Here is a 12,810-nt window from a genome sequence, read left to right as displayed (position 1 = left end):
TGTTAAAGAAAGCAGCCTTACATCCACCTGCTGATCTGGGAGCGGCCTCAACGACACACCAAACTGAAACCCCCATCTGCTGTTATTTCCCTCTGTCAGTGCCAAACATTTAATCCAGGTGGGACTGCTCATGCAGAACAAGTACTGTTTTACAAAACAGGCATTTTCAAATGTCATAATGCAAAAAAGTGTGAATTTGCACGAGACTTTAGGCCAGCTACAGTTTACCTGAGTTTTCTTGATATGACAGCTCTACGTGTATCCTAGCAAAAGGTTCTGCAGCCATTTGACCTTTCCTTTAACATAGTCCTCTCACTCACTGCTAATGAGGGGTCTAACTGTGCCAGCAGCACCTTGGGGGTGGGGTTGCACATTTTCTAGACTGAAAGACATGTTTTATAGACACAGTGTGAAAGGGCATGCAACACTCTTTGATGTAGCCTAGGATTTCACTCTAGCTCTGGTGGGTGTGTCACATGTATTACCCAACCGGTGGCAATGTGAAGCCTTCATAAACATGTCATACTAAAAAGGCAGTGCACACAATGGGCCACACCCTGATGTGCTGTGGATACATGCTATAGGGACCGGAAGCAATGCAACACCATTTGACTATCTGACTGAAAAAAAAGCGAAAGATCTGCACAAACATCGTGGACAGGAAAATAGTATACAAGCACATTCACGATGCACACAGAAAACTGAAAAACGCTGAGCTGTCTGCATTTATATGTGTGGGTTATTTCGGATTTCCTGCTGCTTTCTTATCGGAAAAGTCACAGTTGAATAAAATAAAAACTACTTAGCAAGTCAATTAAAAAGCAGGAAAGACAAAAAAGTAGTTCAAGGATGCATAATTAAACAAAGATTAACCAATATGATAAAATAAAGGTGTGAATTTCTTTTCCTATAAAAGAAAAAGGAGTGCAATTTATTTAACCCGTTTACCTGAATTTGGAATATAATTTTTACAGTAATATTGCTGCTAAGTACTAGGCTCATACTGGAGTAGTGCTGTATGCAGATAGATGGGTCCTCTGTGCTGATGTTGCAGGGAGGGGCGTGACGTCACGGGAGAGACCGGGAGGAAGACGCGAAGGGAGGGGGACAGATAGGGAGGGGGGGATGAGGAGAGGGGAAAGGAGAAGGGACGAAGGAGAGAGCGGGGGGATGACTGCATCAAAGGAAAACAAAAAAACAATCATGACTCCTGTAATTCATACTACGGTTTCTATACATCACAAAGGGTGCTGTGGTTATCTACACAGTATGCCGCAATAAATGACGAGCCGCCCCGAAAAGGTAATTATCCTCTTTCACGTCGTAATTTGCACGCTTTTTATTTATTTATTTATATTTCTGTGCATCATCTTATACAGTAGATCGATTGCCTAATCGTCACCTTAAGAGTCTATTGCAAACAGAAGAAAAAATCGAGGATCATGTCTCTTAAAAAAAAACAAAAAAAGGTTCTGGGTCGGCAGGCTATCAGTCAAGTATTTCTATTAAATGTGAGCGATAATGATGTTATCCTTGTGACTGTCCTGAAAGCCGTCATTGACATCCACACCGCTTACATTGTGTCCTGTTTGAGCTTCCTACATGAAAAATTAAAATGGAAACAGGCGTCATGAGCGCTGCCGCATAGTACACTGCTGTAGTCAGCCACGCAGAGCACATGGGCTTTGCGCACAGCATGCGCACTGGTTGCAGTGCGTCGTGCCCACCGACGGTGTCTGCACATGACTGCAGTGTCCTTTTGGTTGCACTACATAACCATTAGCAGCACCAAGTTAATGCTGTGCTAGACCGTGCTGATCTTGAATCAAGTCCAAACAAACTTTTGCGCACGTCTGACTTGTAATTCATCATTGGTATCACCCTTTAATATGTTCCAGTTGCTGCTGGCTTGAGAGAGATGTCATCTCCAGGAATGGGCACCCCCAGTGACCCCCTCTTGGCCAGTCCAGGAGGGAGGTTTTCCACAGCTCAGGAAGGTATCTGGAGGAGCTCACTTCCCAAAACTGCCAGCTTTCCAACTTCCACCACTCGGCACCTCAGTCACAGAGCCAACAACTTCCAAAGACAGCCAAAGCGGAGGAAGCTGATAAGACCTTCGCCTCCTCCGCCACCCAACACACCTTGTCCCCTGGACCAGCTGGACCTCAGTGAGCTTCCCCCGAGACGTACCTTCCAGGAGCTGCTCTTCAATGGCTGCATCTTGTTTGGGATTGAATTCAGCTACGCCATGGAAACAGCTTATGTGACTCCAGTGCTTTTACAGATGGGCCTGCCTGATCAATTCTACAGCTTGGTGTGGTTTATTAGCCCCATTCTCGGTAAGTAAGCAGCAGAGGTAGAAGACTAGCTGCTGTACAGGCATATGTAATGTATAATAAGAATCCTAGTTGTATGGATTCTAACTTTGTATTTCGTTTTGACTTGAAGGATTCCTCGTTCAGCCTCTCATAGGAGCATGGAGTGATCGTTGCACATCCCGGTTTGGGCGAAGACGACCTTTTATTTTTGCCTTGGCAATAGGTAAGACGAGTTAAAGCAGTACCAGTGTTTTTGAAATGCAATTATGTGAAGCTGCGTAGCTTGCAAGTGACAGTGTTGATCAAATGGTAAATAATCTGCAATTATATGGTATCGTTACCTCAAATGTTAGCACTTTTGTGAAGTGCATTACAACATGTTTCTTGTTGCTGTTATTTAGAAGAATGGTCAAAATCATAGATGTGGCCTCAAAGCAAATCCTGCATTTCCTCTGATGCAGCTCAATCAATAAGCAGTTTATTCCTGTAAAATGCTCAAATAAAACCATGGTTGGATAATCATAACTAAAGACCATAGATAGGAACTTGGCCACAGGTTCACCAAAATGCATGTGCTCCACCTAAGCACCTAAGTGTGGTTGCATAACACAGGGGAACTTATACACATACCTACTCAGTCTACTGCTTTTCTGTTACACTCTATACATGCCATGCTAGTACAGTGTGACATACAACATCTCAGATACATTTTAAATAAAACCACTGTGAAAAACATCCCAACATAAGGATAACTGAGAACCTTCACAGACATCCCACAATAAGGCACAACTCTTCATCTGGTTTTCAGTAAAGAGCTCAAGTAAACTCCCAGACAGTTCAGATTTAATGGTTATAACTGGCTGTGTCTCTGTGTTGAATGTAATTCAGAATCAATCTACCTGGGAATTTGTACTGTTTCTCCATATTGACTGCAAGATCACATCATTTTGATGGCCAAAGATTATACACAGCCAGTAAAAACATATATCCATTTGTTATGCTCTACATTCATAAATTGGAAAACCCAGAGTTCACGAGACATTTAGGTCTTCCACCTTCATCTAGCTCATCTAGCTTTGGTGCTCATGTTAATTTTTTGTCACTTCTTCTGCTCTGCATTGTAGGAGCACTGATTGGTCTTACTCTGGTTCTCAATGGACGGGATATTGGGAGCGTCCTGGCTGACACAGCATCAAATCACAAGTGGGGAATAGTCCTGACAGTGTGTGGTGTGGTTCTAATGGACTTCAGTGCTGATTCAGCTGACAACCCAAGCCATGCTTATATGATGGATGTGTGCAGCCCAGAGGACCAAGATCGGGGACTGAACATCCACGCGTTACTGGCAGGTAGGAAAATAGTTCCGTAGCAGGGAAAGCCGAAGCTGTAACATATGTCCTTTTGAGATAATTTTGCAGAAAACAGTTGAAATTTAGCTTTACAAGTATTTTGTGGTTTCATTTCTCTACTCAGGACTAGGAGGTGGATTTGGCTACATTGTAGGTGGCATCAACTGGGATCAGACACAGTTTGGAAGGTCAATGGGAGGTCAACTCCGGGTCATATACCTGTTTACGAGCATCACTTTGGTGATCGCCACAACCATGACTCTAATGAGCATCCCTGAACGGCCCTTACCGAAGAGCCAGCCGAACAAGAACTCAAGCAAAAACAGCCTGAAAAGCCCTAGCCTCCCTCTTCCCCCCTCCCCACCCGTCCACCCTGGACCAGATTTGGGACTAGATGAGGAAGACGAGGACGGTCTCTACAGCTACAATTTCTCAAAGTCTCACCCATGTAATCCTGACCCCTTGGCCCATTCTTGCAGTGCAAGTGCGCGCCTTTGTGCGGGCCTCAATAGCCCCATATCGCCCCTAAGCCCCCTCACTCCAAAGTATGGCAGCTTTATTAGTAGGGACAGCTCTCTCACTGGCATTAATGAGTTTGCCTCTTCATTAGGAACCTCATATATTGACAGTGTGCTCATAGACTGCTACACAGGTCAACAGACACCACAAGCTCTGCCCCCCAGCTCCACCACTGTGCCACTGCCTCCAGGGGACTCCCCTCCCCCAGATGGGCTCATGCAGGGGCCAGGGAACCACCCTGCAGGTGCAGGACAGACCCAGGCCAATGTGGTGTCTCATCCAGTTGGGGACGCACAAGATGCAGAAGGGCCTCAGCCTGCTGGAGATGCACAATCTCACGGAGCATCTCAGGTCACAGCTGGGGCTCAGACTGCTGCGGGGTCACACCGGGGCTCCACGGCTGGCATCCTGAAGCGACCTCAGAGTCTCGCGCTGATGGAAGAGCCCATGGCGACACAGATTGTTGGGCTGGAGAATGGACGTAGGAGGACAGTGACTTTCAGCCAGCAGGTCAGACGCATGTTTTGAATCTGACAGAAGGTCTTTTGTGAGAAGCCAGAACAGAGCTTTTTAAAAATGATGTTATGTGTTTTATTTTCTCCTCCAATAAAGGTTGCAAACATTTTGCTCAATGGAGTTCGCTATGAGAGTGATCTAAGTGAGAATGTGGAGAGTGGAGAATCCCAAATGTCAATGAAGCTGCTGTGTATAGCCATCTACAGGATGCCTCCCTCTTTGCGGAGTTTATGCACTAATCATTTTTTAGGTGAGTAAAAAAAAAACTTCATTGAAATGTATCTCTTTTTCTACACTGCCGAACCTTAAAATCAACCTGTTTTGCATTTAATTTCACAAAAGCGTGATTTTTTTTTCAATCCGTGCTTTAGGCTGGCTGTCCTTTGAAGGGATGCTGCTCTTCTACACTGACTTCATGGGGGAGGTTGTGTTTGCAGGAGATCCCAAAGCACCCCACGACTCTGAGGCTTACCAACGCTACAATGCTGGTGTCAGCATGGGCTGCTGGGGCATGTGCATCTATGCATTCAGTGCTGCTTTCTACTCAGGTAAGTACTCACACATCACATCACATCACATCTGGCAGGTGTGATTCCTTACCCTGATTGGATTTGTGCACTGCTTCGTCATTCGCTGAACCTCTCTCTGCTTTCCCTTCTTCAACTTTCAGCCATATTGGAGAAACTAGAGGAGCGTTTCTCTCTTCGCACGCTATATTTTTTTGCCTACTTGGCATTTGGTTTGGGCACCGGCCTTGCAACACTATCCACCAACCTCTACGTGGTACTTTCTCTCTGTGTCACCTACGGGGTGCTCTTCTCCTCTTTATGTACGCTGCCTTACTCTCTGCTGTGTGAATACTACCAGAGCCCTCAGGTCAGTATCGATATATATAAGTGCAGCAATTACCTAACTATAGTTGCTGGATGATATTTTACCTGTGTGAACATAAAAGAATAGATCAAAATTTATATGATCACCTTACCATTATTGTGTTTGTTTGATGGCTATGAAGCCCCAGCCATCAGCCAGTTAATTTAGCTTAATGTTAAATAAGGTAGGACAGGAAGTCCTATTATGTTAGCTTTGCATAGCGCCAGATTTGCTGTCTCACTGTTTCTTGGACGTTCTACAGTAGAGTGCTTTTCTGGGTGCTTTTTGCCAGACATTAGCATCACCCTGGTTCATTCATCAAAGAGGCAATTTAATTTGTAGGCCTTTTGAATTACTGCAGAAAATAACCTTTCTGGGAAATGAACATGAGTTTTGTTCAGCGAGATCATTTTTCCCAATTAACTCAAAGTTTAGGATTTTTTAAAAGCTGTAAAATGCGTAGATTTTACTATAAACTCGTTATGCCACAAACCTCTCATATTTTGCTGTGATTAAGTTAAGTTCTGGAGTTTCATTTAGCTATTTCTTTTGGGGAAACGCCTTCTCTGAGACAGATAAAAGAAGAAGTTGTTGAGTATTTAGGTATGTATTTTATGTTGTAGAATAAAAGCCTGTGTAAGCATCTAGAATCTAACTTCCAGTTAAGGGACCCAAAAGTGCTCAAGGTCCATTTTCAGATTTTAGGACCTTTTCCCACAGCACTATCCAAAGCAAAGCTTTGTATAACTTGTATTGGCTGAAGCTTCATATTTAGTTTAGTGATGTCAGAAGAAAACAAATGAGCACACTGTCAAAGTCTTTCACAGCTTTACCCAGCAAATGTTTCAATGGGAAGAAGACTTGAAAAATAGTAATCACTCTCACTTTCCTTCCTCGATGCTTCTTGAATATCATTGTTGGAGAGAAATTTTGTTTTCAGTGATTGTTTTGTATTATCTGTTTACTAATTAGATCAAAAATCAAAACAAAGAAATCTTTATTTATTAAGAGTTAAAAAATACATACAACACAAGAATAAGTTTATTTCCTAACTCTTACTCTGGATGCTTTTCTTCAGGGAGCAAAGAGGCAGTGGTTGTGACAGTCCAAGTTCATCATGGCACAAATGAGGCAGAATTTACATGTAGATAACCATAAATGACTTAAAAAGGTTCATATTTAAAAAACAAACAAACAAACTTTTTTTTTACTTGATTTACATGGAGTTGACATCATGCAGCTGTCTTCATAGTTACATAGTATCATTACAAAAAAGAGACAAGAGTGTTTGATTTCTCCACTCCTGTAAAATGACTTGTTTTCTTGCTTTGTCCACTGATAGAACATCACCTTCCAGCTAGCATGTTTGCTGAGTACTTGCTTGCAGTGCTTGGACTGTTCCCACACTGTAATTAAACCAATTGTGTCTTTCAGTTTTGCGGCTCATCGGAGGAAGGGACCAGACGAGGGATGGGGGTGGACATCTCTCTGCTCAGCTGCCAGTACTTCCTGGCTCAGATCCTGGTCTCTGTGGCGATGGGACCTCTGACCTCCCTGGTGGGTGGGGCCCAGGGAGTGATGTACTTTGCAAGCCTGATGTCATTCGTGGGCTGCCTGTACTCCTCTCTCTGCGTGGTGTACCAGCTGCCCCCCCCTGAGGGTGAGCCCCCCGAAAGCGAGACCCAGCCACTATTGGTGCACATTTAGAAAAGCCTCTTACAAATTTATTTTTACCTCACATACAACCGCACGCACACACATACTCACTTCACAGCACTGTTGCTTTAGTGTCTGCTGTGTTGACCTTCACAGTGCGACAGACGCACTGTAAATCCTGCCGCACACTGTACAGCACAGATTCATATATTGTTTTACACCAATTTAGCACTGCTCCTCTCAGAGCTAGACAGACAGACAGACAGACATTGGCCACCTTTCCAGTCTTTGTTTATACATGACCAGCGTGTTCATACAGTGTGTGTGCCCATGCATTTTTTCCTAACTTTTGCAAATGAATGTGTGACCTCTCTGAATGTGTGTGTGACTCTGAGTGACTCCTGTGAGTATAGATAAGACGTTCTTGTGTCTGATTCTTTGCTGTCAAACTCTTGCATCATTTTTCTTGCTCATTTGTTGGTGTTTTTAGGATAGAAGTGTTTACCAGTATGCGCAAGCTAACCACTGCTTTCCCTCTCTTTTTCTTCCTTTTATCAGTTGCCTAACGTCTGCATGAGCTGCAGTGTAATCTCTTAAAGCCCTGTGTTAACGTTTTGTTTTGGTCATATGGCCAAGGGAATGTCTACCTGCCTGTTTCTCTGAGTTAGCATACTACACCATAGGCAGGATTTTCTGACTAATTGAATGTGCTGCCAGTAGCCATTCAGGCTCACCGTTCATTCCTCTTTATTAATTCAAGAGCTCTCATTGCATAATTTAGCAAACACATACTTAATATTCACGTGAAGGCGAACTATGCCTAATCACAGTCTGGAAGGCTTTCACATTCTCCACATTTTAACAGCAAATACAAACAACACTTTCCACACTATCCAGTCATTATGAGACTTAACCAGTGTACTATCCCCAAAATTTCACAGTTTGGTGCTGGGTGACTCTTAATCAAGAGTCCAAATAGGAGTACAATGTCAACTACTTAATCATCATAGAGCAGTGTCTAATAGGATGACACGCGTACTCGTACAAAAAACACAGAGAAATGTGTACTGGTGGCTAATTCTTGTCTGGGCCCTCACTAAGCCATGGACAGCCCTGTGAGCTGTTACCCTACTCCTGGCCATACCATTGTAATAATGACAGTGATTCTTGTCATTATCAGGAAGAGGAGAAGTTGAAACTGGGGTCTGAATCAGCAATCAGTCGGAAACCGAACAAAACAGAAGAAGAGAAAACAGAGAGAAGACTCATGTGAATGATGGGTAACCCTGAAGGTGGACAGCATTTAAAAAAAAAAAAAAAAAAAAAAGACTGTGGGGGTTCACAGCCAGCGGCGGCGAATGCTTATCGTCATCATTAGGGCGCATGCTTAAGGTAGTAGGCTTCCGCTCCACTATGCTCAGTCCATCAGTGACGTATAGTGATGACTTTTCGTTTGTTAGCTGGACGTTTTAAACCTCATTCCTTTTTCCATCATCGAGAAGCCATCTACATCACTAAACTGGTACATGCAGTTTATTTTTTCATGGCAAAACGGTACGCTTTGTCTGTTCAGCCAAACACAGACACCAAGCCTGATTTCAGGGCTTCAAACAAGCTTTTCGTTGTGTTGGTTCCACTGACTGAGCACCTCAACATGCAGGTGCCCCAGAAGAATGTCTGTAATTGCCTACTATCAAAGCCTGCTGGACTGACCAGATGCACGCCACGCTAACGTTTCTGAGGAAACAGTAAAGGTGCAGATCATGCTGTTGCAGCTTGCTTGGGAAAGAAATAAAACACAGTTTTTGTGTTACATGGTACCACCTATTGCTCAGTATTAGCAGTGCTACTGTAAAAGCTACTTTTATTCAGGGTTAAGTTAAAACTAAAATGATCATTTTTTGCCACGCTTGACTCCTGTGTCAATTATTTTGTTGCATGCCATGTCAGTTGTAGCTTCCCTTAATGATGGGGTGCACTTCCCAACTACACCACATGGGGGAGCAAGTGCACACAAGAAAGTAATCCATTGATTCTGTTCACCCTTTTCCATTACCAAGTGAAATTATTCCTTTCCTGCATCTAAGCCAGCCATTTTCCATGTTAAGAAAAAAATAGGTCAAGTGACATCATCCACTTATAAAACCATGTTTTGTTTTTTAAAGAGAGCACAGATAATGAGCTATTAACAGATAATAAACACACACGAAAGACATTCTTAAGTAAAAAGACAATTTATTTGTTAATCAGAATATACAAAGCAGTGGCTGAAGTAACCGAATGTCATTCTGGTTCTGAAAAAGGCAGTCTTGTACACAAAACTGAGCTACCCAACCATAACATAACACTCATTGAAAATGTAAGAGAAACAAAGTATAAATGGTACAAACTTGCGTGGAATGCATACAGAACAAATGACCAAAGCTTTAAGATTTAAGAGGGGTTAATTAACATTGCAAAATCCTGCCTCCACTGAACTGGGAAGTTTGGGGGGAATCAGGGGGGTCAAACTATCTAATCATGGAGGTGCAAGACAGAGCCCCTCTAATTCATTTGCACCATCTGCTATGTTAACAGGGCAGCCAAAGATTAAGTAGCAGCTCAAACACAAAATAGTATGCCTTTTAACTAATAATGCTAACAACTGTCCATTATCCCCTGCTTAAAACTTATCTTTGGTCCTTTAAGTGTATCTGAGAGGTCAACATGAGCCTTGGAGGTGAGCAGCTGCCTGTATGTATGAATCATCTGGTCAGCACTGACATAATAGAGATTGTGCTTCTAACATACTGATATCAAACCTCAGGAAATTTAAAAAAAACAAACAAAAACTGATCTCATGGCATGGCCCAATTTGTACAAGTAGGAAAAAAAAAGAGCTCATTTTAAAGACCAATAAATAACATTTCATTTAAAAAAAAAAAAGAAGAAAAAAAAAAAAAAAGGATGCAGGGCCACTATGTTTCAATACTCCAGTGCAATGTGATAACATGGGAGCAAACAAAAAGAAATTTCTCTCCAAAGATACAAAAAAGCACAAGCTCTACAACACGATGTTGACCAGGCTGGTAAGACAGTGCTGCAAACAAGTAGCAGGACAGAGACCTAAGCCTCCACTTCTGCCTCTTTCGAATCCCCATTTTCCTCTGTCTTCTGCTTTTTTGTCTCCACCTTTTCCTAATGGAAAAAAGAAGAAGAGTCACATTAGCGAAGGCCAAAACCAAGACTAAAACTTGCATACTTAAGGCCCGAAGACAACCCACCTCCTCCTCCTCAGCTGCACGCTTCACAGGCTGTGCATCAGTCTCCTCAGCAGGGGGCGCCTCCTCTGCATTCCCTATAAGGACAGTTTGTCACTTCAGAAATTACAGCCCTCACTTCCAGCGCATTTTCTTTTTTAAACATATCAAGATTCACTTGTATTAAAAAGGGAAAATTTTGAGGTCAGTATCACACAAGAGAAACAATTATAGGGCAAATCAGTAAAATCTGAATACAGTACACATATAGTTGCAATTCCAATCTTTCAGAAAACACTAGTAGCACTTAAAATTAACTTACCTTCCCCATTCTTGTGCTCCTCCTCTGTGGTTTCTTCCACTTTGTCGCTGTGTTCAGCACCGTTCTGGATGAAGCAGAGGAAACATCAGTCTGGTAAGGGTATGCAATGACTGGCCTTCAATTATGTAAACAAATTATTTGCAGAATAACAAGGCATCCCGAGCATATTTTAAATAATGCTCCCACAGACTTGCATGTACAGGCTCCTTTGGGGATTCTTTAAAAGGCAATGTGTAGTGAGCTGTTATTACACTCCCAGAGGATTAGATACCAAGCTCTGGGAAACCTCAGAGTAGAGAAAAACCAATGGAGACGTCCAGAGGGTTGCTAGCGAACATCTGCCATTTCACAACCCAAACAAAGCACAGTGTGGAGAGCAGCTGAACAGGAGGGGGGAGGCGGGTGCAGCGACACCTGCATGATGAGGGGCGCTAAGACAAAAGGCCATGAGGCTGCTTCTCTCGGCTCCAACTTACTGTGCCATTGGCAGGTGCGTCCCCGTTATCGGTCTTTTCTTCCACTTCTGCCTCTTTCTTCTCTTTCAGCTCCTACAAAATAAAAGTCCCTTTGATCAATGTTCAGTTAAGAAAAAGAGTTAAGTGCCAAATGTTACTCCCACGTCCGAGTTTGATTACGAGCTGGGATTGAGAAAAAAACACGATGAAAACTATATTAATTTTGTGTTCTTTTATTAAAACTAAGCGGGAATGTTGGTCGTTTTCACCCCCATGCCGCGCAGTTACACAGCAGTGTAAACCGTGTTGTGGCTTCCCGCCCACAGCGGCAGCTCCGCTCCACCAGCTGTACCGTTTGTGCCGCTTTGTCTGCTTAACAAGGCATTTTTAAGCCAAACCACATCACACACATTTCAGTTTCCAGTCACAGCAATTAGTCGTCGATGCTGAAAACTGCTAAATGAATCGCCTCCACGAAGTATGGCTTTCGCCATGTGATATTTAAGACAAGTTACTGGTTTAACTTACATGAACTAACGTTAATTACAAGCTTTGTTGCTGCCGTCAAATAACTCACTTGTTCAGCCGTAGTTAGCTAAAGAAACATACACACTGTAACAACTTGTACAAGTTTACTAAATCTTTCAACACGACGGTTCAGCCGAGAAGAAAAAACAGAAAGGGGAAAAAAGGTGAATGAAACGCACCTTGGCTGTAACCTCTGCAGTGGCGGTTGTGTCAACAGCTGTGTCGGCCATGGTTAATTTTGTGTATTAATTTAGCTAATTATATTTCCGATCTAAGGAATAATTATTTCTCGTCTCTTCGCCTCCGTGTGAACAGTCCAAAGACGCTGAGAGAGAAACGATGTCTGCCTGTCTCCGCTTTTCTCTCGAGCTCGTTGAAAATCCACTCTCGTTGGATACAGCGGCTCCATCCCACACCTGATTGGACAATATCGACCACCGGGATGTTTGATTGGATGAGTATCTTTTCAATCTTGAAAACGAATCCCACCTCTGGTCTATCTCACCGTTGATTGGTCAATTTTTTTTAAAGCGCTGCACTACACCATAATTCTCTCCCCCCCCCACTGCCCTTCACTTTGCGTTTGGTTTTTTCACTTAAATATGAACAATGAATACTGTGAAAGTTATAATAATCAATAAAGATGTATTATTTATTAATATTGTTTCAAGTTGATGGATTGTAAAAGTTTATTCATACACAGAAAGACCCCAGGGCAATATCTTTTGTCTCAGCGCTCTTTCTCCGCAGAGATGTGGTGTCAAATTACATGCAAAAAGGAATAATGTGACGGGCTTGAAAGCAGACGGCCACTCCTCCTTTCTATATTTAACATTTTTAGCGAAATGTGCTCACGCCTGAGTGTTCTTACACATTCATTTTTTCCTTTACAAGACCCGATCAAAGTCACTTCTGTTTCAATAACTTCAACACACATCTTAATTAATTAAGACCACAACTATAATCTAAACAGCAACACTATGCCCCGCAACCCTAGAGCCTAACATACATCTTAAAATGAAAGTTTAATTGTTT

At 42.7% G+C, this 12,810-nt stretch overlaps 2 protein-coding genes across 3 annotated transcripts; one reads left to right on the top strand and one right to left on the bottom strand.

The window, feature by feature from the left end:
* The first annotated feature begins 1,124 nt into the window (after positions 1 to 1,124).
* On the top strand, positions 1,125 to 9,328 carry slc45a1 (solute carrier family 45 member 1). Of its 2 annotated transcripts, XM_006783230.3 has the most exons (10): positions 1,125 to 1,302; positions 1,899 to 2,339; positions 2,449 to 2,541; positions 3,443 to 3,667; positions 3,792 to 4,696; positions 4,799 to 4,952; positions 5,074 to 5,250; positions 5,373 to 5,578; positions 7,010 to 7,235; positions 8,412 to 9,327. In XM_006783230.3, exons 2-10 carry the CDS (start codon positions 1,919 to 1,921, stop codon positions 8,438 to 8,440), a joined length of 2,436 nt encoding a protein of 811 aa, XP_006783293.1. In that variant the 5' UTR covers positions 1,125 to 1,302; positions 1,899 to 1,918; the 3' UTR covers positions 8,441 to 9,327. The 2 variants fall into 2 exon arrangements, with proteins under 2 accessions (XP_006783293.1, XP_006783292.1); XM_006783229.3 differs by having other exon boundaries at positions 7,010 to 9,328.
* A 118-nt stretch (positions 9,329 to 9,446) lies between these two features.
* Positions 9,447 to 12,162, bottom strand: si:ch211-222l21.1 (uncharacterized). Its single transcript, XM_006783228.3, has 5 exons — positions 11,955 to 12,162; positions 11,269 to 11,340; positions 10,793 to 10,856; positions 10,495 to 10,568; positions 9,447 to 10,408 (listed from the first exon to the last, which is right to left on the bottom strand). The coding sequence occupies exons 1-5, from the start codon at positions 12,003 to 12,005 to the stop codon at positions 10,337 to 10,339; spliced, it is 333 nt and encodes a 110-aa protein (XP_006783291.1). The 5' UTR covers positions 12,006 to 12,162; the 3' UTR covers positions 9,447 to 10,336.
* Positions 12,163 to 12,810: the final 648 nt, after the last annotated feature.

This window comes from Neolamprologus brichardi, chromosome 5, assembly GCF_056152115.1.
Source record: "Neolamprologus brichardi isolate AB-2024 chromosome 5, ASM5615211v1, whole genome shotgun sequence".
Lineage (NCBI taxonomy): Eukaryota > Metazoa > Chordata > Actinopteri > Cichliformes > Cichlidae > Neolamprologus > Neolamprologus brichardi.
This window is presented reverse-complemented; position numbering and strand designations above follow the sequence as displayed.

Coding starts and splice junctions, on each gene's coding strand:
- slc45a1 (XM_006783229.3), top strand. CDS start 1,919: ATGTCATCTCCAGGAATGGGCACCCCCAGTGACCCCCTCTTGGCCAGT. Junction 3,668..3,791: donor CATCCACGCGTTACTGGCAG/GTAGGAAAATAG, acceptor TTCTCTACTCAG/GACTAGGAGGTGGATTTGGC. Junction 4,953..5,073: donor ATGCACTAATCATTTTTTAG/GTGAGTAAAAAA, acceptor TCCGTGCTTTAG/GCTGGCTGTCCTTTGAAGGG.
- si:ch211-222l21.1 (XM_006783228.3), bottom strand. CDS start 12,005: ATGGCCGACACAGCTGTTGACACAACCGCCACTGCAGAGGTTACAGCC. Junction 11,341..11,954: donor CTGCAGAGGTTACAGCCAAG/GTGCGTTTCATT, acceptor TTTATTTTGTAG/GAGCTGAAAGAGAAGAAAGA. Junction 10,569..10,792: donor GGAGCACAAGAATGGGGAAG/GTAAGTTAATTT, acceptor CTGTCCTTATAG/GGAATGCAGAGGAGGCGCCC.